Source organism: Carcharhinus amblyrhynchos, chromosome 13, assembly GCF_965287045.1.
Source record: "Carcharhinus amblyrhynchos chromosome 13, sCarAmb.v2.hapA, whole genome shotgun sequence".
Lineage (NCBI taxonomy): Eukaryota > Metazoa > Chordata > Chondrichthyes > Carcharhiniformes > Carcharhinidae > Carcharhinus > Carcharhinus amblyrhynchos.
Genome location: NC_137336.1, coordinates 15,471,354 through 15,498,139, shown reverse-complemented (window position 1 = coordinate 15,498,139; position 26,786 = coordinate 15,471,354). Strand labels below are relative to the sequence as shown.

The window sequence follows — 26,786 nt, the reverse complement described above, 5'->3', positions numbered from 1 at the left end:
AGCATTAGAAACACTAAACAACCTGGCATATACCTGCTAAGAGAAAGGTTAAACTAGTGCTTGAGATGTAGATCACACTTCAGAGCTGAAAACTCAGAGGCAGGCAGGCATATTAAACAGAGAATCATAGAATCTACAACACAGAAGGAGGCCATTTGGCCCATCAAGTCTGCACCACAACAATCCCACCCAGATGCTGTCCTATCCCCGTAACGCCATGTATTTATCCTCCTAGTCAAAAAGATCTGCTGGTTAGCTGCTTTGGCCATGCTAAATTCTCCCTCGGTGTACCCGAACAGGCGCCTAAGTGTGGTGAGAAGGGGATTTTCACGGTAACTTCATTGCAGTTTTAATGTAAGCCAATTTGTGACTAATGAATAAACTTTAACTTTATAATCCCCTGACATTAAGGGGAAATTTATCATGGCCAATCAACCTAACCCACACCTCTTTAGACTAGCTAGTCAAAACAGTTAGGGATTATCAAAGATGATCTGTTATATCATTTTGTTTTGAATCCCTTATATATATATTTTAAGTTAACCTTCCCCTTCCATTTGCTCATTTCATTAACATACCGGTCCACCTCTTATACTTCTTCTTGAGGACGAATCTACACCCGAAATGTACTGCATTTAACCTCTCTACAATGTGATCCTTCCAGCATTTCATTTTGTTATTATTTTACACCTAGTTTATCTCCATCATCACATTTAGGTTACTCTACCGCAGACATGGTAAACACCTGATTTCATATTTAGTCATGTTGAGTTCCCAGCTGAATGTGTAAGGTTTAAACTTGTGCTTAGCCAAGCTTCCTTCTCAGCTCATGTTCTCTTTCGTTGGACAGCAAACTCTATTTGAGCTCTTCATTGCTTTTTATGGCCTCTGGGATTACTAGGGTGTGATATTATTTCCGGAAACATACATAGAAACATACATAGAAAATAGGAGCAGGAGTAAGCTATTCAGCCCTTGAGTCTGCTCCATCATTCATTATGATCATGGCTGATCATCAGTTTCAATACCCTCATCCTGTCTTCCTCCACATCTCTTGATACCTTTGGCCCCAATACCTATATCTAATTCCTTCTTGAAATCACTCAGTGGGTGAAGAAATTTCTCCTCACTTCAGTCCTAAAAGGTTTACCCCAATTCTCAAACTAGTTGTGGATTACCCCACCATTGGGAACATTCTGAATCTATCCTGTCTAATCCTGCTGGAATTTTATAAGTTTCAATGAGATTCCCTCTCACTCTTCTAAACTCCAGTGAATATAACATTAACTGTCTTAGTCCCTCCTCATATGACAGACTTGCCATCCCAGGAATCAGCCTGGTAAACCTTAAATGTATTTCCTTTATAGCAAGAATATTTTTCCTCAGATAAGGACACCAAAACTGCACACAATACTCCAGCTGTGGCATAACCAAAGCTTTATACAATTGCAGTAAAACATCTGATACTCAAATCCTCTTGCTGTGAAGGCCAACATGCCATTTGCCTTCTTTACTGCCTGCTATACCCGCTGCTTACTTTCAGTGACTGATGTATGGGACACCAAGGTTCAACTGCAGTGCTGTTAGTGGATGGTCAGCCAGATCTGAAATTATGCAGGATTTGTGGGAAGAATCAATGGGTCAAAATGTGTGGGCAAAGGACTAATTATATAGGATAAGAATTCACTGTCCTTGGGTAAGGATTCACTGTCATTGTTCTCAAGGGATTTCATGACAAAAAGGAGTTAATGTTCTTCCTTTTGAAATGGACAGATGTGTGCTGGACTTTTCTCTGAGGGTATGTGTTTGTTCTTATCTGGAATGTATTGTCAATGCATAAATGGAGAGATGAAATGGATTTGCTGCATGGGGGGCTTCTGGCTGGATAGAATAATGGTGTAGGGGTGACTCAGGTGATATTAGGTGGATTCCCTGTCCCTGCAGTATAGATTTGCTTTGAAGTAGTTATCAAGGGAGGTACAGTACAGAGTAGAGTCCCATCATAGGAGGGATTGCCAAGCTCTCCGCTACGCTGTCTGGCTTAAACTTTGTAATAGGATAGGCACGCTTGTTCCTTTCTAACTTTGTTTTCCCCATCAACAGGTCCAAGTGCAGAGATCACATATTCCTTACTGGACTCAGCAAATGAATATTTCTCCATTGATGAGCTCTCAGGTGTCATATATCTGGCAAAGTCTTTATACAAGGAGCAGCAGAAAGCGTTTAACCTCATTGTTCAAGCCACAGATCATGGCCTTGAAGAGAGACTGTCTTCATTTGTCACTGTGGTGGTTTCAGTCATAGGCATTGAAGAGTTCATCCCGGTTTTCATTCAAAGGGAGTACACTGCTACCGTCCCAGAGAATGTGAGCATTGGGATGCAGATACTGAGTGTATCAGCATTAACACGAGATGCCACTAATAACGCACAGATTCTTTACACCATCACGAACGGCAACAACCACGGCAAGTTTCGCATTGATTCCAGAACAGGTAACAATTAAATCTCTTTTGGTCTGAAAGTATATGAGGTTTGCAGGATATATACCACATGACCGCTGTTAAGTTTCCATTTTCTCTCATTAACATCCAAGCAACACAAGCAAATGAAAGGCTCATGAATATATGGTATGCAATAGAAGAGAGAGATTGCTGATAGACTGGAGAGTAATGTGTCACATAAGTGTATGGACTGGTATATGGTATATCACTGTGCCACCGATATTTAAGCGTACTGAGACAGTTCACTTGCAAGGACTACCTTGGGTCTCTCCGCAGTCAATATCGGAACATAGTACCAACATTAGACAAGAACTAAAATAACTCAGCAGGGAGAGGGGACCCAGACTGTTAGCAGAATGGGAATACAGCATACCAATCAAGTTAGAGGGAGTGTAGCTGTACTACATTTCAAAAGAGTAAGGCAAGGCTGGATGGCCCCTACTTCAGCGGCAGGAATATTATAGGTAAAACGGATGAGTTAAGGGCAAGGATTGACACGTGGGTGGCGATCTTACCCTTTCGCCCCATTGGCCGATGGGCAGGGTGAGCCAGTAAGATCGTGAGACAGCTGAGAAATTGGGTTCACAGTCGGCCGCGGAGCCCCTCGGGGGAGGGCATGATAGGCCACAGAGGCCGGATGTAGCTGGGGAAGACAATGACAGGTTTCTGACTTGGGATGGGCAGTAAGTGCTGGCCAGCCACTGACACCTATGTCCCAAGAATGAATAAAGAAAAGCTTTAAGTTCTTCATCAAGATTTACGATGGGAATCATTACAGAAGGAGGGAGAAAAATAGACTGGTCATGTATAATATGATGCGGAGATGCCAGCGTTGGACTGGGGTGGGCACAGTAAGAAGTCTCACAACTCCAGGTTAAAGCCCACCAGCTGTATTTGGAATCATGAGCTTTCGGAGTGCTTCTCCTTCACCTGACGAAGGAGCAGTGCTGTGAAAGCTTGTGATTTCAAATAAACCTGTTGGACTTTAACCTGGTGTTGTGAGATTTCTATAAAATGTGGAATGGACTGGGTGGGAATTGACAGAAGCAAGGACCTGGGTGCCTGCCGCTAATGACAAAACATGAAGTAGACATTCCCACAAACTACAAAGACCATTTGTTTCCAAGATAGCATTAACAATCTTTCTTCTCAAGCACCATCTCATAATGAAACAATCTGACAAGGAAAATAGTCAGTCCCATTTCTTCAAAATCCATTACTAAATTCCCCCATTTTAAATGTTTCCATCATGAGGACGACCATCTCACCAGCTCGCGCTTGGCTGAGCTACTGGTGTCCCTATAAACCTTGGTAGGATATGGATATTAGTCTGCGCTGCCCACTCAACTACACCTGAAGAAGATCCTGCAGAACTTATTGGAGAAAAACATTGAGTTGTCCTGGTATCATTCTTCTTTCACAAGTGTTCCAAAGGTAGACTAGTAGATTCATTTCATTGTTGCTTGTGAGAGATTGCATTGTGTAAAATGCATGTTGTGTTCACTTATGTAGCTTAGTGTTTGACCTTTACTTCAGATACAATTCATTATAATGCTTTAGGAAGTCCTGAGAGATGTGTAAAAGTTCACTACATGTTCTAATTCTTGCTTTGTTTATCAGGGATGCGCAAGATTGAATTTTTAAAATAAAAATGTATCCGCCAATCCATTTGTAAAACTGATATCAAATTCTGTGCTCAGGAGCCATGTACGTAAATGGGAGCCTCGACTATGAATCGTGTCAGGAGTTTTACCTGTCAGTTGATGGTAACAGAAAAGGAACACCGTTATTCAGTGACAGTACGACGGTGATCATCAATGTCACGGATATTAATGATAACCCACCCAGGTTCAGCCACAGCGTGTACAATGCTGAAATCAGTGAAGATGCTTCACATGGGGAACTGGTTTTTAAAGTAAGTTAAAAATAGCCGTTGTTGTAACATTATCACACAAACAGAAATAAGTCTGGTAAGTAAAATCAAAACTGCTGTTGCAAAGATCATCATAAGTTACAACTACGTAATTCTCCTTGGACACTGCCTCCACCCAACCTGCCATTTTTTTCCTTGGCCCCACCTTTGCTTTTATTCGTTCATGGAACCTGAGCGTCGCTGGCTGCCAGCATTTGTTGCCCATCCTGAGTTGCCCGAGGATGGCACAGTGGCACAGTGGTTAGCCCTGCTGTCTCACAGTGCCAGGGTCCCAGGTTCAATTCCGGGCTTAGGTGACTGGTTGTGTAGAGTTTGCACATTCTCCCTGTGGCTGCATGGGTTTCCTTCAGGTGCTCTGGTTTCCTCCCACAGTCCAAAAATGTGTGAGTTCGGTTGATTGGCGGTGCTAAATTATCCCTTGGCGCCAGGGGAATTAGCAGGTTAAAATGTGTGGGGTTGCGGGAACAGGGCCTGGGTGGGATTGTGGTTGGTGCAGACTCGATGGGCCAAATGGCCTCCTTCTGTACTGTTGGAATTCTACGACAGTTGAGAGTCCACCACATTGCTGTGGCTCTGGAGTCACATGTAGGTCAGACCAGGTAAGAATGGCAGATTTCCTTCCCTAAAGGACATCAGTGAACCAGATGGAGTTTTCCAATAGTCAGTAGATTCTATTTCCAGAATTTCTTTTTCAGTAAATTCAAATTCCATCATCTGCTGTGGGTGGGATTCGAATCCAGGTCCCCAGAACATTAAATGCGTTTCTGGATTAATAGTCCAGCAATAATATCACTCAGCCGTCGCTTCCCCTGCAATGTTATTTCATCTAACACTTAAATAATTTGACATTTAACTAATGTCAGCTTAAAAAGTTGACATTTTTATAATTATAATGGTAAGGAAAGAAAAGTAGGGTGGATATGTAAGTTCTGACCAGGAAGCCACAAAACTATGTTGCGTGCATATTAACTGCACAAAAGTCAGGTGTCAATCTTTCACACCGATGGTGATATAAAGTTACCTCTGCTGTGAAAAGAAAATAATTATTGTCTCTTTAATCCAAATAATGAAATTGTAATTTATTGTTGGGTTGGTCTGACTTAAAGTTAGAATCCCAACCAGATCCCAACTGCTGTTAGGACTAAAGACCTGAATGCTCTTCAGTTATCATTTATTATTTCAATAAAATGAGACATTACCTCACCCTCATCTTGTTCTCTCTCTCTTTCTTGTGTTCCCAATAGGTGACAGCCACTGATACTGATGGACCCCTAAACAACCTGATCCATTATTCAATAACGAATGGTGATCCTGACCAGCACTTCAGAATAAACCCAAAGAACGGGGAGGTTTTGTTATCACAGCACCTTGACAGGGAGGAGGTAAATAGAGAATTTGTAACAGAAGATCTGGGCGGTACAGTTGATAAAGCATTGCCCTTGCAGGTGGACAGATAAAACTGCCATGGTAGGGGTGATTGAGTGGCATACTGAAAAAATATATTGTCCTGGCGGGCACTGGGTGGCACAGCAGGTAAATTTATTTCTATTTTTGATGAGCCTGGTTCGTACAGTGGATGAGAAAACTTCCTCTACCTCTAAAACCTGACTTCAAATTATAACCAGAAAGAAATGGTATAGGTTCCTCTTCTTGGCAAACTGAGTCAATAACAGTGGGAGGAGGTTTCTGGATTTCTGATCTCGGAAATCGTATTTCCACAACAGCAGACAATGGGATAACTTTATTTCAAAACATAAGCAAAATCACAGCTCAGCATCATGTCAGAATTCCACCAGGTTTGAGTAGACTGCAGCTTGAAAGCTGCCACAAAATATCATTAGCGGAAATCAGGATCCGATTAAGCTGCCTGAGAATATGTGGGTCAATGGTCCAACATAAGCTATGGAATAGGCTGATCTGGAGCATAGCTTCAGAGACCAGGATAATTTGCTTAAGACCTAGTTGAAGACACCCAGTGAAGGTATTTGTGTTGGTTACTGTCATGGTTAGTAAATGAGGCCTTAAGGCTGTTGCTTCACAAGGTGATCGATGTTTCCTACTTCCAGGAAAGAAATATAGGCTGCTCATCAGGAGAGCTTATTGTCATTTAGTTCAAAGGGTTCTTATGGTGGTGTTTTGTTTCTGGCAGGGTTCCAAAGCTCCGCCACGTGTTTTATCAACCATGAAGTGAGTGCTGCTAGACTATTTGACTGCCAGACAGGGAATACCAAAGACTAGCCTAGTTCGCCTCTGACCACTTGCCAGCCATAGTCCGCAGAAAGGGATCAGGACTGGGAACGCTAAATGATTTTATTTCCCTTCCATAATCCAGGATTGCTGAAGCCAATTCTATCAATGGTTCCACCTGCACTGTTTTGTCAGCTAACAGAAGCTGGGCTAAGAAAAACAAGGGATCATTCTATATTTCTATGATACATTACCACATCACAGAATGCATTCATCCAGTGAAGCTGAAAGGTTTTTTAAAAAATCTGCTATCACATGGTAATAATGCAATGCAAGTATTTTAAGTTTACATTTTTATAATTATAATAGGATCCATGACTGATGCTGTGTGTCTTCTCCAGATATCCAGTTATTCCTTGATGATCCGGGCCACGGACAATGGCGAGCCTCCCCTCTATAGTCACACTGCTCTAAACATCCAGGTTTTAGATGTGAATGACAATCCACCGATGTTCTTTCAATTCAACTACAGTGTGGTTATTCAGGTTGGTGCGAGTAGATCAGTCACCTTATTGTAATGTTTTACTGAAAACATGATACTAATAACACCAACACAGCTTGCATTTTAATTATACCTTCAACATGGCAAAGCATTCACAGGATCATATCAAACCAAACCCTGATAGCGAGTTTAAGAAGCATCTGGATGGGTACATGAATAGAGGAGGCGATGACCTGGTGGTATTACTGCTAGACTATTAATCCAGAAACTCAGCTAATGTTTTGGGGACTTGAGTTCGAATCCCACCATGATAGATGGTGGAATTTGGATCCAATCAAAAATATCTGGAATTAAGAATCTATTGACGACCATGAAATCATTGTCGATTGTCGGAAAAACCCATCTGGTTACTAATGTCCTTTAGGGAAGGAAACCTGCTGCCTTTACCTGGTCTGGCCTACATGTGACTCCAGAGCCACAGTGATGTGGTTGATTTTCAACTGCCCTCAAGCAGCTAGGGATGGGCAATAAATGCTGGCCAGCCAGCAACACCCATGTGTCACGAATAAATAAAAATAGGAAGGGAATGGAGTGTTATGGATTGTACAAGGCAGAAGATTTTTTTAGTTTAGTTAGGACAACATGAATGGCATGGGCTTAGGGAGCTGAAGGGCCTGTTCCTGTATTGTACTGTTCTTTGTTCTTTTTGAGTCAGATAAAGAGATATTAGGATAAGTAACTATAAATCTTAAACAAAAAGGTTGGTTTTAAGAAGCACCTTAAAGGAAGAGAACTGGAGAGTCTGAGAAGGTTAGGGAAGAAATTCCAGAGTTTAGGCCCTAAAATGCTGAACATACTTAATGACTAATAACTACTGTTACTTTGATAACAATAATAGGAAAACAGATTATTACTTGAATGAGTGTAAATTGAGAAAAGTGGATACTCAACAAGACCTTGGAGTCTTCATGCATTGGTCGCTGAAAGTATGACGCAGGTATAGCAGGCAGTAAAAAAGGCAAATGGTATATTGGCCTTCCAAGCAAGAGGATTTGAATATAGGAATAGGGATGTTTTGCTGCAATTATATAGGGTGTTGGTGAGGCCACATTTAGAGTATTGTGTACAGTTTTGGTGTCCTTATCTGAAGAAGGATGTCCCTACTATAGAGGGAGTACAGCAAAGGTTTAGCAGGCTGATTCTTGGGATGGCAAGCCTGTTATATGAGGAGAGATTAAATCGGTTAGAATTATATTCACTGGCGTTTAGAAGGTGAGAGGAGAACTCATAGACATGTATAAAATTCGAACAGAGCTAGATAGGTAGATTCAGAAAGGATGTTCCCAATGATGGGGGGGTCCAGAACTAGGCTTCATAGTTTGAGGATAAGTGGTAAACCTTTTAGAACTGAGATGAAGAGAAATTTCTTCACCCAGAGAATGATGAATGTGTGGAATTCATCACTACACAATATGTAATTGAGGCCAAAACATTGTCTGTTTTCAAGAAGAAATTAGGTATAGCTCTTGGGACAAAAAGGAATCAAGGGATATGGCGAATCAGGATATTGAACTTGATGATCAGCTGTGATCAAAATGAATGGTGGAGCAGGCTCAATGGGCCTATTCCTGCTTCTAGGTTCATGGCTATGAATAGATTTATAATTCCAGATCTATTTTATTGAACTCAAATGCCACCACCTTTCCCCACCCTTAGGGGATTTTCCCAGTAACTTTATTACAGTGTGAATGTAAGCCTACTTGTGACTAATAAATAAGTTTAACTCTAACTTTTGCTATGGCAGAATTCGAACCTGGGTCTCCAGAACATTTGCTGAGTTTCTGGATTGAGATAGCCATAACACCCAGGCCATTACCTCCCCTGATAACGTCAATGTGGTCATTAACTCACAGATCTTTAGAGACTAAAAACTGTTCCTTTCTTCTCAGGAGAATGAGCCAATCGGCTCGAGCGTATTGCAACTGTTGGTCATAGACCGGGACTCCAAATCCAATGGACCACCGTTCCTTTTCTCGATTGCAGCTGGAAATGAGGGGAACAACTTTCAAATTGACCAACATGGACTGCTGAAAACGCAAGCTCGCCTCCAACAGAAAGTGAGGGATCAATACATTCTGCAGGTTCAGGTAAATTTTCTGAAATGTCTTCACACTCTTCTTAATCTTTTACAAGGGCTCTGACAGTTAAATTCAAAAAAAAACTTGAGTTTGAGTACCAATTAGCCATATCAGCATTAAGAATGGTGGACCCTGTATGTGGTACCCCCATTGCCAGACGCCGCTGGCGTTGCATAAACATAGGTCAGCATCAACACATCTCACATTCTGCCTGTATTACTTAACCTGCACAATCAGATCCTCCGAGATACAATTGAATATTATCTGTGCTGTACTCAACAGCATACCTCCTACCTGCTCAGGCAAATCCAAAACTGGCACTGTTACAACTTCAGCAAACAAAGGTACCATTGATGTACCTCCCTGCTATATAACTGCCCTATTCTTTGTATCCAGAACAAACTCATTAGAGCATCCATTATTCCATTCACCACAGAAAAGAACTTCTACGAATGTTTTAATAACACGTATAATAAGATTTTGGTTGGTACTTCGAATAATCCATTTAGCTACAGGTACACTTTCGCAGGCTCAGGCACTGTGAATGGGAGAGGATTAAAGACTAGAAAATGATATTAGATATGTCTATTGGTTTAGCAAATGAAAGCCTCTAAGAATCAGGCACTGTCTCAGGTTGGCACACATCCAGAACTATTAATCCAGACTGCTTTCTCACTAAACCCTGTCTGAACTAACTACAGCAGAGAATAAGGAGCAAGAAGTAAGACAATGCCATTCACTTCTAAACATCTGTTTTCTTCAGGTCACAGACAGCGGTCAGCCATCTTTGTCATCTTCATCATTCATAAACGTTCGAGTGATTAAGGAAAGTCAGTACCCACCATCTGTGCTTCCACTTCAGGTCTTCATTGTTACTTCCAGCAGCAAGTTTCCTGGAGGATTTGTTGGAAAAATTCATGCAGCAGATCTTGACCTTCATGATACCCTCACATACAGCATGGTCCCGGGGTTAATGGCAGATGGCATGTTTTCCATTGGCAGTGTGGATGGCAAAGTGTTGGCACAGCGTGCTTTAGCGGCAGGTCACTACTCCTTCAATGTCAGTGTCACCGATCGAAAATTCGTCACGACGGTGGGTGCACAGGTACACGTCACACGTGTGACGCCGGACGTACTCGACCATGGCATTCTGGTGGAACTGGTGCAGGTCACACCGGAGAAGTTCATCAGTGACCACTGGCGGAACTTTCAGACATCCCTGGCAAACCTCCTGCAGGTTAACAAGAAGGGCATTGAGCTCATCAGCATGCAGCCAGCGCAGGGCTCTCCAAACTTAGACATCCTTCTGGTCGTAAAGGAATCAGAAGACTCCTTTTACAAACCAGACGACTTGCAGCAGAAACTCACCTCCTTTCCTGTGGACTTGGAAAAGTGGGATGGAATTCAGATAGAGAGGGTCAGTCACCGCTGTTCCAATCACAACTGTCACCAGCAACACTGTGAGGGCAAGTTTCAACTGGACATGGGAAATGTATTAACATACACTACTGGTCTTCTCAGCTTCATTGTTCCTCGGTACCTTCACTATCAAGCCTGCTCATGTAATGGTAAGATTTCATTGTCCGGTCATTAAATCAAAGTGTTCTCTCAATCTGTTCCTGAGAGTGGCCTCCATGGCTCAGTAATAGCACTTTTGTCTCTGAGGCAGTCTAAGCTTACATTTCAGTGCAGTATAGAATGAGCCCTCCCAAGTGCCCTGGCTATCATTTATTCTTCAATCGACACCGCCAGAATAGATTACCTGGTCATTTATCACTTGCACAAATTTGAGTTCACTATGCCTACAATCCAGTAAGTACTTAATTGACTGTTAGGCACCACCGTGGGACGTAAATTTACACAGCACTTAAGAATGTAGGAACAAGAGTAGGCCATTCAGCCAGTCGGGCCTGCTCTGCTATTCAATAAGATCATGGCTGATTGGATACTTCACTATCTTTTACACTCACTATCCCCATAATCTATTATTGTTAATCAAAATCTATCAATTTCTGTTTTACTCAATGATTGAGCTTCCACAGCCCTCTGGAGTAGAGAATTTCAAAGATTCAACACTCTCTGTGTTAAGAATTTTCTCCTCATCTTAGTCCTTAGTGCCATTCCCCTTATTTTGAAATTGTGAATCCTGGTTCTAGACTCTTCAAACAAGGGGAAATATCTTACTTGCAATTACCCTGTCTATTCCTTTAAATGTGATTCTTTGAAACTCCAGAGAATGCTGCCCAGTTTGTCCAATAACTAGGCAGCCCCGCCATGCCCAGAACAAGCCTGGTGAATCTTTGTTGCATTCCCTCCATGGCAATAATATTCCTTCTAAGGTAAGGGGCCCATAACTGCACGCAGTAATCCAGGTGCAATCTAACCAAGCTCCAATAAACTTGCCGCAAGACCTCACTACTCCTGTTCTCAAATCCTCTTGCAATAAAGGCTAACATTCCATTAGCCTTCCTAACAGCTTGCTGCACTTGCATGTTAGCCTTCAGTGATTAAGGACAAGGACACCCAGATCCCTCTGTACACCTACACTTTCTAATTTCTTACTATTTAGGAAATACTCTGCTCACCTGTTCCTTCTACCAAAATGGATACCTCACATTTTTCCACATTATATTCTACCTGCCATGTTCTTACCCACTCACTGAGTCTGTCCAAACATTCATGTAGTCTTTTTACATCTATCTCACAACATACGTTCCCGCCCAGCTTTGTATCATCTGTGAAGTTGGAAATATTACTTTTGGTGCCCACATCCAAATCATTGATATATATTGTGAACAGCTGGGGCCCGAGTACAGATCCTTACGGTACCAACTAAACATGGCCTGCCAATGTGAGAATGAACCATTTACTCCTATTTTCTGTTTTTTGCCTATTGGCCAATCCTCAATCCATGCCAGTGTGTTGCCTTCTATCCCATGTGCTTTTATTTTGCTAATTTACCTCCTGTGGGGGGACATTCTCACTTGTGTCAAGGTATTGCATAATTTTTTTCATTCATCTGTGGGACGTGGGTGTCACTGGCTGGCCAGCATTTATCACCCATTCTTAGTTACCCCTGGAGGGCAGTTGAGAGCCAAACACATTGTTGTGGCTCTGCTGTCACATGTCAGCCAGACTTGGCAAGGACACAGATTTCCTTCCCTAAAGGGCATTAGTGAACCAGGTGGATTTTTCTGACAATCGATAACGTTTCATGGTCATCGGTCGATTCTTAATTCCAGAAAGATCATTTGTAATAAAATTCAAATTCCATTTGCTGCCAGGGATTCGAACCTGGGCCTGTAGAACATTAGCTGAGTTTATGGATTAATAATCTAGCAATAATACCATTAGACTATCACTTTCCAAAGATCATCTTGCAGTTAAAAAAAAAGACATGATCCTGAGTTTTCACTAAGGCATAAACCACACAGTCATCTGTAATAGTCACACCATTTTTACCTTGTGGGGAAGGTCATTTATTAATCTCAAAACGAGTAAAGATCCCAACACAGTGTCTTGGGGCAATCTGGGGAGGACACCTCTAGGAGACGATGAATCCTCGTCACATGTCACTCTGTTGACAGGGAATTGCCAGATTCATTCAAATAATGTCGCCTGGATTCCAGAGTCATGAGGTTTGGACAAGAGCTAAATGCAAGATCCTTGTGTGGTGGCTTGTGCTAAAGTAATGTTTGCCCTCTGATGGCCGCTGAACTATGACCCTTCATACATGGGCCCAGATGGTGAAAAATAGGAGGATATTCTCCATGGGAGGCATCATGGTTAAGCCTGATTCTGTACTGATATCCACATATATACATGTACCTTGGAGCTAGTGGGTCCTTTAGTGGGTGACTAGGAGTAGGAAGCCCTTTATCTTTTTTTTGCCTTTGATATTCCAGGACCTGTCAGAACTTCCACTTGCAGTGAACTCAGCATCCCCCTAAAACTGAGCCTGTGATTTTTGCATCATTTGCATAAAACCAGGAAATGTATTTATCCACTGAGTATTATGAGAACCCCAAAAATAAATAAAAATAAACATTTTAAAACACGATTTTTATTGGCATTGAAATGAATTTTAATATCGCTCAATATGCTGAAGTGAACAGATTGTTCTTTGAAAATAGTTTTGATCAGCGATTAATGTTTAATCTCGCCAGCATATTACTGACTATCTTGATGTACTGAAGATGTCCTTACGTGCTGTGTACTGCAGTTTAATCAATCACCTTCTGTGTTATATAGCATATCTAAACAAGTGATATGCACTTCTCCAAAAACAACAGCTGCATCCCACTTATTTCCCTCCACTCAAAGAATCAACTAAGATTCTTGTCTTCAACTTTAAGACCTTCTAGGGCCTTGTCTCCCAATCACCTTGATCCTTTCCAAATCATGTTGCTGAAAATATCCTCCAGTCCTTCAACATTCTCTTATTTGCTCCCTCTATTCCACCCACTGTTTTTTCCTCTTCAGCCACATCATCCTTGGGCTGAATTGCCTGCTTCTGCTCCTAATTCCTACATTCCTGTCAACTGGAAATCCTTCTGACCATCCGAGCATCTCCTTTCCCTTCTTCAAACATCCCCTTCCCACCCTTTCTGCAATGATTTTATCTGCACTAATCCACTCCCTCACCTTCTCCTTTATGCCAACTTTATCAGTTCATTCATTTGTCACTATCTACCATCTTGTCTGGGACATTATGAACTCCATGGAAATACAATTTGATGTTGTGTGAATTATGTGTTCATCGTGCAGTAGTCTGCTACATTTCTCCCAAGACAGGGTCACTGTAGTGGAGTTATACACCCACCAATGCAATGTAATAAATCTAATTGGTGCTATCAAGCAAATAATCAACCTGGATGCCCTGTTTGTTTTGTGCTTAGTTTGGAGAGCAGTCGTGTTGGCTCCATCTCACAGTCAAGAAGAGATTTAAAGTTCTGCAGGGACTATCAGTTTTTAATCGTACTGGACTTGTATTAGTCGACTGAGCTTTACTCAATATATAATTACTGTTTTATGGGTTCTGTTTATCTCATGTGCACCCTGGAGCAGTCTTGTGCTACCAGTACGAGATATGATGTTGAGTTGCCAGCGTTTTACTGGGGTAGGGACAGTAAGTAGTCTCACAACACCAGGTTGAAGCCCGACAGGTTTATTTGGTAGCACAAGCTTTTGGAGCACCTCACCTGATGAAGGAATGGTATTGTGAGACTTACAGTGCTGTACAAGATAGGCAGTTAGAACATAGAACATAGAACATTACAGCGCAGAACAGGCCCTTCGGCCCACGATGTTGCGCCAACCAGTTTTTTTAAAAAAAACACTGACCCACTAATCTAAACCAATCCCTTTTCGTCCATAAACCTATCCACAGATCTCTTAAACGCCCCCAAACTAGGCGCATTTACAACTGCAGCAGGCAGGGCATTCCAGTCCCTCACCACCCTCTGGGTAAAGAACCAACCCCTGACATCCGTCCTATAACTACCCCCCCTTAATTTAAAGCCATGCCCCCTCGTGCTAGCTTTCTCAAAACAGTTAAAAACAAATGAGAAAGCTGCACACTTTAACTAAAAGTGTGCCTACTCATTGTTAGGGAACTATAGCATGAATCTTTTGCATGGTGGGGCTTCACTTCCTGCTTTCTGAAAAGCCGGCGGAGAGCACATTTCATGCTGAAATGAGTGTGACATTGCTGCAGGTCCCTTACTCGGTAGGACGTCAATCAAATTGGCCCACAGCTCTTCAATCCCCACAAGAGCTTTAGTGGACTGAAGAAGAATTGCATGAGGATGCCTGAGGCTAAGTCCAAACCACCAGAGGCCAAGGTAAGTTCAAGGGGTGCCAGGACAAGGAGGGTAAGGAAGGCCAGGGGAGGCACGATGGGAATGATCAGGGTCTGGAGAGAGGTCTGGAGGCCACTAGATCTTAATAGGGAACTGGAGTGCCCAACTTCAAAAGGTGGCTTGAGATGGAAGTGCACTGTGCCCCTCCCCCCCACCCTCCCCACTGCACTTACTTCCTGCCCAAGATCGAATCCCAAGCACCTGCCATGTGAGTTCACTTCTCCCACCAGTCTAAAAATTGAATCCAGGAGGGAAACGGCCCTTAAGAGGCCAATAATTAGCCACTTAAGGACTTCAAATGGGGCAACATTGGGCTTCCTCTCCAAGGCACTGGCCACCCCAGCTTAAAATTGCTGGGTGGGCAAGATGGGTGAGAACCTGGAGCAAATTCATTTCCTTTAACTTCATGCTCCCCTAGCTAAAAAAAAAATCCATCGATGGGAGAGCATGAAATTCAAGCCCCTATCCTGCCCATAGCCGACACACAACAGAAAGTCTACTCAAGCTTCAGTCAAAGTAATTTAACTGCCTTCCTGTTCAGAGTTTCATTGCTCCAATGAAGAAGCCAACATTCCACACAGAAGGTGGTCATTCAGCTGATCATGCCTGTGCTGTTCCTTTGAAAGAACACTTCAATGAGTCCTACTGTTCTGTCCTTATCCCATAGCCTTGCAATTCTGTTTCCTTTTCAACCATATTTGCAGTCCCATTTTGAAAGTTACTATTACATCTGCTTCCACCATGCTTTCAGGCGCTGCTTTTCAAATCGGAAAAACTCATTGCATGGAAAAACTCCACATCCCCCTTAGAGGAGACAAGTAACATCTCAGAAATAGCTGTAAATCAGGAAATGGAAGGGAGCGAAGAACTCAGGAAAATTACAATCACCAGAGAATTGGTATTGAGCTAATTATTGGGTCTACGGACTGACAAGTCCCTGGGTCCAGGTGGACTTCATCATAAGGCCTTAAAAGAAGTGGCTAATGAGTTAGTTGATACGTTAGTTTTAATTTTCCAAAATTTCTTAGGATCCATTAGATTTAAAATTTCAAGTTTATTTATTAGCATCAGAGTGTAGGCTTACATTAACACTGTAAGTTACTGTGAAGATCTTCCAGTCGCCACACTCTGGCACTTGTTTGGGTACCCTGAGGGAGAATTGAGCATGGCCAATGCAGCTAACCAGCACGTCTTTCGGACTGTAGGAGAAAACCGGAGCACCCAGAGGAAAACCCACGCAGTCGCGGGGAAAATGTGCAGACTCCACACAGTTAGTGACCCGAGCCGGGAATCGAACCTGGCTCCTTGGCGCTGTGAGGCAACAGTGCTAACTACTGGGCCACTGTGCTGCCAAGGTGGTCTCACCCATCCTGACCATGCAGCAGTTTTATTCTGGGGTGGCCAAAAGCCCTACACAGGAAACCCGATGGTGCCCTAATCGAGATCCTTCAGTGGCTAATTGTTGGCTTCGCAAGGACCGTTTCCCGACTGGTTTCAATTTGTAGGCTGGTGGGAGGATTGGGAGATAGCAAATGTAACTGCTTTATACAAAAAGGGAGGGAAACCGAAAGCAGGAAGCTACAGGCCAGTTAGCCAGGGGTCACTGTTTAAAAATGAGTCAACATTTAAGACAGAGATTAGGAAAACTTTCTCTCAGTGTTGTCTCGAATCCTTTTCCTCAAAAGGCGTTGGAAGCAGTCTTTGGATATTTTTAAGATAGAATTAGATATATTCTTGATTAACAAGGGGATGAAAGGTTCTCAGGGTTAGGCAGTCATGATCTTATTGAATGATGGAGCAGGCTTGAGGAACTGAGTGGCTTACTCCTGCTTGTAATTTATATGTTTTTATGTCTCCCTTCTTATATGGCAAACAGTTCAGATCAGAGATCTGATTCCATATTCAGCCTGAGAATGCCTGAAGTGCAACCCAAGGTTAATAGATAATACTGATTAGAGTTCTGCTAAAGATCTAAATAATTTTGTTAGCTTCAATGAACTGACACGTTCATTAGAGAAACTGGAGTCTTTAATCTGCGATAGCTAATAAATTCTGCTAAGACACTCATGGAACACTGTTGGACCATCATGTTAATGTTCCAGCAGACTCCTTATCATATTAAGGAATCCAACTTTATCCACGCAATTTGTAAACTAACCAAAGATAAATGGAACATTCAGAGTGGTGCAGCCAAATTACAAATGCTTATCTTCAGCAGCTATCCAGATAAGCAAAGCATTCATCAAATCCATTCCGTGGAGATCCTTTTATCATTACCGTTCATTTATCATCCTGGTTCTCACCGACCTATACCTGATTCTGGTTAAGCAACACCTTGATTTTATAAGTTTCCTCTTTGTTTTCAACTATCCCTATGACTATGCCCCTCCCTATCTCTGAAATCTCCTCCAGCCCTGCGACTCCCTGAAATATGTGTTCTCGTCAAGTCGGGCCTTCTGAGCACCCCTAATTTTCATTGCTGCCTTCAGTTGCCGATGTTCTAAGCTCTGGAATTTCACCCGACAGCTCTATAACTAGCTGTCCTCCTGCAGGGCACTTTTTAAATCCACCCTCTCTGACCAAACGTTTGGTCATCTGATCTCATATTTATATTTGTGGTATGATGTTATATTTTGTTTCATTATATCCCTGTGCTTTGGGACTGTTAAAGGTGCGGTATAGATACATGTGATTTGACTGATTTTGTTTTTTTTGGCACAGTATAAAACAACATTTGCAAACTGCTACATTTTGTGAGGGGCATTTAAAATCCTAGGTTAGTGTGGGCATCATTTGGAAATCTGCTACATTGCTTTTCAAGTTCTGGATCTGATCCCCTCCTGCTATCAGGTACAAGTGTATGAACATATAAATAATGAGGAACTGTAAAGACAGTGTGATCCATTCAGTGTGTTCCACACAATTGCAGGGAGCAGATTCTCTGGCCTCCCCGCGGCGTGTTTCTCATGGCGGGGGGCAGCGGGCTTTTTACTGACAGTGGGATCTTCTGGCTCACCACTGTCAATAGGAATTGAATTGCCTGTAGCCCATGCCGCTGGGAAACCCACGGTGAGGGTGCCCCATTGGCAGGACAAGAGTTGCAGCCATTAAGCCTTGTTTCTGAGAAGGTTCTACCCCATTAAAACTAGTCCGGGGATCACTGTGGCCTTGAATTCACAACCACATTTACCTGTTGCACGAACGCCAAGATCTCTTTCTTTCTCCACCACATTTACAACTTGACCTTGAAGGGTTTTTGTATGTTGAGCATTCGCCCTGCCCACAGAGCACTTTCCAAATTAAACAACACTGGGCATTTATTGGAGTAAATATTAAATTTGTTGCTGTTTAGGTGGCACGATGACACAGTGGTAAGCACTGCTGCCTCACAGTGCCAGGAACCCAGGTTCAGTTCCGGCCTCGGGTCACTGTCTGTGTGGAGCTTGCATGTTCTCCCCATGTCTGCGTGGGTTTCCTCCGGGTGCTCCGGTTTCCTCCCACAGTCCAAAGACGTACTGGTTAGATGCATTGGCCAAGCTAAATTCTCCCTCAGTGTACCGGAACTAGGGGATTTTCACAGTAACTCCATTATGCTGTGAATGTAAGCCTACTTGTAAGTAATAAATAAACTTTATAATTATGGCCATTAGATATGATATGATCTTACCTTGCAAAAACAGTGTCAGTTAAATGCATCACTTGCTAATTTCAGGTTCTTCTCTGAGATTCACCGGTGACAGCTACCTGAAGTATCGTTACCTGGGCAAAGGAGGTCCACTGAACTCAGTCATCACTTTCCGAATTCAGACCCTCCAGTCAGAAGCAGTAGTGATGTACACCAATGGAACTGATTCCAGTCTGCTTGAGGTAAAAGCACAATATTTACAATCTCCTTTATATTCAATAATCATTTCACTATTAGGCCAAACAGAAAAGTTGAATTGTAGATGTTCTCTTATGACAAAATAAGGAATTTGGTCAGTTGAGTTTCTGATGCATGTAGAACCCTGTGAAATGCCCACTCATCTCACTCCAACAATTCAGGTGCAACGTGGAAAGTGAAGTTATTGGGCTTTGTTACATTTTCCAGATAAATTAATATAATAGTTATATTACTGAATCCCTGCTGTTAGAGTATAATTATTGTCAGTAAAGTGAGCACTGTCAAGAACTTTAGGTGTGTGATGAGGAAGGAGTAAACTGATGAGACTGGATGGAAACTGAAGCAACTGAGCAGGAAAGGTCATTGAAATTGTGGAAATCAGTGAGACCAAGGTTTAAGCTGGTAATAGAAAATGCACGACCAAAGAGAGGAGGACAGTTTATGATACACGCAAGATAGATCGGAGGGCAGTAAGAAATAACTTGCTGACAAAACAGATAACAGCTGGTACTTCATATATTCAGTAGAGAGAAAGAATTTAAGAACATAATAGCTAAGTGTAGCCTTTCAAGTCCTTTTCAATACCATTTTCCTGCCTTACCCTCTTATCGCTTGACATTTTTAAAATGTAGAAATCTATTGAGCTGTCTTAAACATACTCAGTGACTGAGCATCCAGTCTCTGGGTAGAGAATTCCAAAGATTCACCACCCTCTGGGGGACACAAGTAAAACATTTGGGTCGTCCTAGCTATAGTAGAGAACTCTTAAACTAGCTGAACAATCAGGTGAGTTTATCAAGTGTGTATTGGCTATTGACATTCATTGACTGGACTCATCCATGAAGAATGGTTATCAAATGAATTTTGACATTGAGTCACAGCAGAAGATACTAGGATACATGACCAAAACCTTGTTTGTAGAGCTGAATTTCAAGCTGTGTCTTAAAGAAGGGAAGGTAGGTGGAGAGGATGTATTCAGAAAAGTTTTGGATGGGTTCAAGTTTATAGAAGGCAGAAGATGGGGAGGCTAACCAGGAGAGCATTGGAAAAAAAGAGGCACGAGTAAACTGAAGCGAATTAGTAATGATAAAAAGTAGACTAAAAATGGTGAGAATGGAAATCATAATAGTGGATGGAATTGCTGAAGTTGTGAATTAGTTGATAGAATGGGGATTATAGAATCCTACAGTGCAGAAGGAGTCCAGTTGGCCCATTGAGTCTGCACCGACCATAATCCCGCCCAGGCCCTATCCCCATAACCCCATTTACCCTAGCTATTCGCTCTGACACTAAGGAGGCAATTTAGCATGGCTAATCAACCTAATCCGCACATCTTTGGAGTGTGGGGTAAAACTGGAGTATCCCAAAGAAACCCACACAAACATGGGGAGAATATGCAAACTCCACACAGTGATCCAAGCCGGGAATCAAACCCAGGTCCCTGGCGCTATGAGGCAGCAGTGCTAACCACCGTGCCATCATGCCACCCATGAGATGGGTTGATGGCGCTGCATGCTAGATACTACATAAACTAAAATGGATGGAATCATTCTCTCCAGAAACGTTGGAGATTGCATTGTGGCAGGATCACTTTTTTAAAAAAACCTCTCTTTGTTTTACAGATTACGAATGGGAATCTGAAGTTCACTTATATCTGTGGTGGAAAGAGTAAGATTTTGTCAGTTAACGACACCCCAGTCAGTAATGGGCTGTGGCATTCAGTTCAAGTTGAGGTGACTACGTTATCGGTAAAGCTGGTGCTGGATGGGATGTACATCGCCTCTGCTGCACTTTCAGAGACATGTCCAAGAAGTGATTTTGTACTTTTCGGTGGTAAAGCTCAAGAGGGCAACTTGGAGTCCAATAATCATGAACGAGTCATCAAAGAGTTTAAAGGCTGCCTTGGCTCCATCATATTCCAGAGGGATGGCATCATAAAAGATGAAGAATCAAACAAACCAATTGTGGCAGTTGAAACATCAGTAGGAATTGAATCTTGTTGCCAACCCATTGAAATATGTTCAAAAGCACCATGTCAAAATGGCGGAACATGCACTGAAACTCCGTCTGGAGGTGAGTAAAGAGCCCAGAGGGAAAAAAGACACAAGTAAAACATTTAGGTCATCCTAGCTACAGTAGAAACTCTTAAACTCGCCTGATTGTTCAGCTAGCTTATCAAGTTTGCCCCAGTTGGATCAGCTGTTGACGTTCATTTTCTGGGTTCATCCATGAAAAATGGTTATCTGTGTGATGCTTTGGGATCCATATCCTAGTAAAGGTTAAAACTATTGAGGGGAAGGATGGGACAAAATTGCCAAAAAAGGGCAAAACCTACCCTGGCGCAGGGGCGGCATGGTGGCACAATGGTTAGTATTGCTGCCTCATAGTGCCAGGGACCGGGGTTCGATTCCTGGCTTGGATCACTGTCTGTGCAGAATTTGCATGTTCTTCCCATGTCTATGCGGGTTTCCTCTGAGTGCAGTCTGAAAGACGTGCTGGTCAGGTTGGTTGGCCATGCTAAATTCTCCCTCAGTGTACCCAAACAGGTGCCGGAGTGTGGCGACTGCCGAGATTTTGACAGTAACTTCATTGCAGTGTTAATGTAAGCCTACTTGTAATAATAATAAATAAACTTTAGAAACTTTACTGTATGGCTGTGAACACATTACATCAATGTTATGTTATTTCTTAAAACCAGGCTATATTTGCAAATGCCCGAAGAATATTCTTGGTGTGCACTGTGAATTGAGTGACCATCCCTGCCTCTCTCAACCCTGTTTATATGGAGGAACCTGCATCCCACAACAGAATGGCTACATCTGCAACTGCACAAAGGGGAATTCACTACCAAGGTAGAGAACAATACCAGATTGAGGATGACCACATTGAGAATGACCACAAATAGTGACCAAAATTCATATTGCATAGTCTTCAGCCTGGTATTTCTGGTGACATGTTGCCTTATTAACTTAAAACATGGCATCAGATTGCAGAAAGCAGATTTCACACTTGTATATCCTTCAGCTTAGTAAATGCCTATCTAACTTCTGTTTATAATTACCAGTTCTCACAACTTCAGTAATTCAGTTGTATCTGATTTGCCCTTACCCAAAATCCATGTTCTGTATTCTGTGGTTAAACAATATTTAGTTGATAGTTCAATGTTTACTCTCTTTTGGTAATCCCATCACTTTGTACTATTTGTCATCACATTTAATTTGTTATTTTTCAGACTTACCTCAAAAACTACACAGATTCCTCCACACCAGCTAGAATTGTGTTGCATGTACAACACAAACATAAGTCATTCAGCCCAACAGGCCTGTACTAGTGAACCTCCTCCCACTTAAATTAACCTCAGCTTTCAAGTTATCTTTCCCATCCCTTCCTTTCTCCATATTCTTAAGTAGCTTCCCCTTAAATGCATCTAATTTATTTGCATCATGTAGCAGCAAGTTCCATGTTCTTGCTACTTTCTGTGGAGGAAAGATCATCTTAAATTCTTTATTCGACCTAATAATGTTATTTATGCCTCGTTGCTCTGATTCATCGGCACTGATGAGAAATGGCAGTAAGAAAGGTGGCAGATAAATGATTTTGATTTGATTTATTATTGTCACGTGTGTTGGTATACAATGAAAAATATTGTTTCTTGCACACTATACATACAAAGCATACCATCCATAGGGAAGGAAAGGAGAGAGTGCAGAATGTAATGTTACAGTCATAGCTAGGGTGCAGAGAAAGATCAACTTATTGCGAGCCATGTCCATTCAAAAGTCTGATGGCAGCAGGGAAGAAGTTGTTCTTGAATTGGTTGGTATGTGACCTCAGACTTATGTAGTTTCTTCCTGATGGAAGAAGGTGGACGCCCGGGTGCGTGGCGTCCTTAATTATTCTGGCTGCTTTGCCAAGGCAGCGGGAAATGTAGACAGTGTCAATGGATTGGAGGCTGGTTTAAGTGATGGACTGGGCTACATTCACAACCCTTTGTAGTTTCTTGCGGTCTTGGGCAGAGCAGGAGTCATACCAAGCTGTGATACAACCAGAAAAAAGACTTTCTATCGTGCATCCGTAAAAGTTGGTGAGAGTCATGGTGGACATACCAAATTTCCTTAGTCTTCTGAGAAAGTAGAGGCATTGGTGGGCTTTCTTAACTATAGTGTCGGCATGAAGAGACTAGGACATATTGTTGGTGATCTGGACACCTAAAAACGTGAAGCTCTCTACTTTTCTACTTCGTCCCCATTGAGGGACATGTCGTCTACTACACTTCCTGAAGTCATTCACTATCTCCTTCATTTTGTTAAACATGGGGGGAGAGATTATTGTCGTTGCACCAGCTCACCAGTTTCCCTATCATAAACCCAGAATAGTATGTCAGTGTGTGAAAAATTGAAGCTGGACCACAGAGACATGCACCAAAGGAAAAATACTGCCTGATCCATGAGTGAAGGAGAGCAAAGCTCACAAGACAGGTGAGCAAGGAGATGAAAAGAAGCTGCCTTTACATTTTAGAATAGGAGGCAGCCATAAGGGCTTATAAGGAGACAACTGTAAGAGAGTTGCAATACAAATAAGAAGGCTGGCAGTTTAAAATAAAACCACATGCAATTATTGACTGGCAGAGTCAAAAGTTCAAAATGAACAGAACCTGCAGAGGACAGTGAAAAAAAAGAGACAAGGACCTGCAGGGGTTTTAAAAATAAGGAGCAGAACTATCCAGAGATGAAGAGGTGCAGTTTTAAAAAGTTTTAACAAGTTTAAAACAAAAGTTACCACAATCACGGGGATCTTAGTAAAGTGTGGGAATATCAAAAACACAAAAGCAACAGACTGCAAACAGCCCCCCAAAGTACAAAACAGTTTAGACAGCTTAAGAAAAATGAAGTGGCGGATCGCCAAGGAGCCCGCCGAAATCCTAGAAGTGTGGGAAAAACACAGAGCCAGAACAGACAACGGGAAGCGCGCCCACCAAAGTTCCCAAAGTTAAATTTAAAAACCTGCCAAATTTAAAGGCAGCAATCAATAAACTGTTTTTTTCAAAGAGAAACAAACACTTTAACAGTTTAGAAAATTTACCAGGAACGAATTTGCCAAGATCCCAAAAAGCACGTGAAACTTTAAACAAAGAAAACCCGACAAGCTGTGGACAGCTGAGGTTCAACAATAGCGTTACCTGCTCTTGGTCTTAAATTGGTAAGTACAAGAAAACACAAATGGTCATGGACAGCAGATTGGAAAAGCCAGATGCATTTCAGCTGAGGAAATGGCTACACCAGACATGAGTGCTTTAGCACACACCCAATAGAACACCAAGGGCAACAAGAGACACCAGAGTGGGAGGCAATTCTGCTGAAGGCAGTAAAATACCCCACAGAGAGCGTACCCTACCAAGGACAACAGGAGACCCCAGAGGGAGTACAATAAGAAGATAAGTGGTTGAGAGAATAGTTGATGTACTTCAAGATCAAACGCAAAAGCAATGAGTGACTATTCAGCATCATGAAGAAACGAAGTGCGTCCTAAACAGAAGAACGAAAACACAGCAGAAGAAACCCAAGGACACTCTGCTGAATTACAGGAAAACTAAAGATGAAGCAAGCAAGCTTCACAAAGAAAAGGAAAATCTGTTGAAAGACCTTTACAAATTAGAAGGGTCCATCAAGTCAAAGTTTATTCCACTGGAAAATTATGAACAGAAGCAAAATTAATTTCTATTTCTATTAGTTTCTATGATTCAATGGTTCTATAATTTAATCTCACTCTGAGCAAACTGAAGAACCAACTGGCAGAGAAGATTCAGGGATGTTCCATATTCCAGGAGAAAGCCAAAAACTACAAGAAACAGCCTGAAGAGCTGAAGGAACAATTGAATGGCAAAGAAGAGGCGTTGAAAGGAAAAGCTGTAGAACTTTCCAAGCTGCAAGTTGATACCGAGGCCACAAATAACAAAATTAAAGAACCCAAACAAGTTAAGACTTTACCAGAGACAGACATGGACAACAGCGAATCCAAAATGAAGAACAAGGACAAAGTTTTGTTGCAGCCAGAGAAAAAGCAGACAGATATGAGATCGGAAACTGGAAATCCGATACTGAAGCATAAGGAATTAGAAGAGACATCACTGGATGTCTCAGACATACTGAGAGTCCCTGAGCTGTATGGAAAGATTCATAGATTCACCATGTAGTGGTACAGGCGGTTGGTTTTTGCAACCAGATTGAAAATCCAACCCTCTAAGTCTTTTAGTTGTTTTGCTAGTTGTGTCCTTGTAATTCTGGTAAGGGCTGAACTATTTTTTCAATTAATGATTACACATTTTAAAAAAGTAAGAACTAGCTTTGTTGCGTTGTGTTGAATCTCGTCCATATGAAAACATATTATAATTGTAAAAAATAAGGGCAGAAAGCATTTTTTTTAAATGGAAATTTAATTATATCTGTTGTCCCACCTTTTTTTCTGTTGAGACCTACATTTGGCCTTGACTTCCAGTGTCATTGGAGATCAGTTGGTACTGGTAATAAATCACGTGTAAATATATTGCCCCTGCAACGTCCATTACTTTTAATCTCTTTCTCCTTAATCTCCAGTGGTACCTGTTACCACTACTCTTTCCAAATCCACGACCTCTACCACCAAGAAAGACAATGGGAACACCTCCTTCGTTCCTATCTAAGCTACACACCATTCTGCCTTGGAAGTATATCACTGTTCTTTCACAGTCACTGGGTCAAAATCCTGGAACTCCCTCCCTAACAGCACTATCAGTGTACATGCACCACACAGACTGCGGCAGTTTCAAAAGTTGGGTCACTACCACTGTACAAACTTCCACAGCACAGAAGGAGGCCATTTAGGCTACTGTGTCCATGCCAGTCATCAAAGGTCTTGCTGCACTAATCCCATTCTCCAGCATTTGGCTCAGAACCTCCAGCCCAGGCAACATCCTGGTAAACTCCTCTGCACCCTCTCCAGTGTAATCACATCCTTCCTGTTGTGTGGTGACCTTCTTAAAGGCAATTAAGGATGGCCAATAGCTGACTCAACTAGCAACACTTACTTCCCATGGAAGAATTAAAAAAAAGTGGGCCTGAAATAAAGAGACAAGAATTTGGAATGATAATTGGAGGTTAGGGCAACACAGGTGACTATCTAAATATTTCTTCAATGTTGTAAGAGTTTTTGACTCAACCACCCTTTCAGGCAGAGAGTTCCAGACTCCCACCATCCTCTGAGTGAAAACAATTCTTCTCAACTCCCTTCTTAGCTTTCATCTCTTACCTTTAATCGTTGCTCCCTGGTTATTGACCCTCTATGCATGGAAAATATGCCTTCCTATCCACCCTATCCATGTCCTCATAATCTTATACACCTTTACCAGGTACCCTCGCTGTTGCAAGGAAAACAGCCCCAGCCTTTCCAGTCTCTCCTCATAGCTCAGATCCTCCAGCGTCCTGCTAAATCTCCTCTGCACCCTCTCCAGCATAGTCACATCCTTATAATGCGGGGATCTTCTCAAAGGCAATTAGGGATGGACAATAAATGCTTACTCAGCCAGTGACAACTACATCCCGTAAAAGAATTTTTAAAAAAGTGAGCCTGAAATAAAGGGACAAGAATTTGGAATAATAGTTGTATTTTGTTTTAATATTTATCATATACATATGCACTTATTAGAATTTGACATATAACAATGCTAAATTCTCTAAACTGAAGACGCTGCCACATGATGTTTCTTAACTTTAATAAGTACGTTTATGACTCGAGAAAGAATTGA

At 42.0% G+C, this 26,786-nt stretch overlaps 1 protein-coding gene across 1 annotated transcript in view; it reads left to right on the top strand.

Annotated features, from left to right (window-relative positions):
• LOC145351736 (protocadherin Fat 1-like) overlaps positions 1 to 26,786 on the top strand; it is a 144,954-nt gene that overhangs the window by 110,192 nt on the left and 7,976 nt on the right. The window contains exons 14-22 of the mRNA XM_080201329.1: positions 2,104 to 2,493; positions 4,203 to 4,417; positions 5,680 to 5,817; positions 7,024 to 7,167; positions 9,074 to 9,271; positions 10,026 to 10,830; positions 18,836 to 18,990; positions 20,629 to 21,079; positions 21,705 to 21,858. Of these exons, the coding sequence (XP_080057455.1) occupies positions 2,104 to 2,493; positions 4,203 to 4,417; positions 5,680 to 5,817; positions 7,024 to 7,167; positions 9,074 to 9,271; positions 10,026 to 10,830; positions 18,836 to 18,990; positions 20,629 to 21,079; positions 21,705 to 21,858 (2,650 nt within the window). The remainder of the gene's footprint in view (positions 1 to 2,103; positions 2,494 to 4,202; positions 4,418 to 5,679; positions 5,818 to 7,023; positions 7,168 to 9,073; positions 9,272 to 10,025; positions 10,831 to 18,835; positions 18,991 to 20,628; positions 21,080 to 21,704; positions 21,859 to 26,786) is intronic.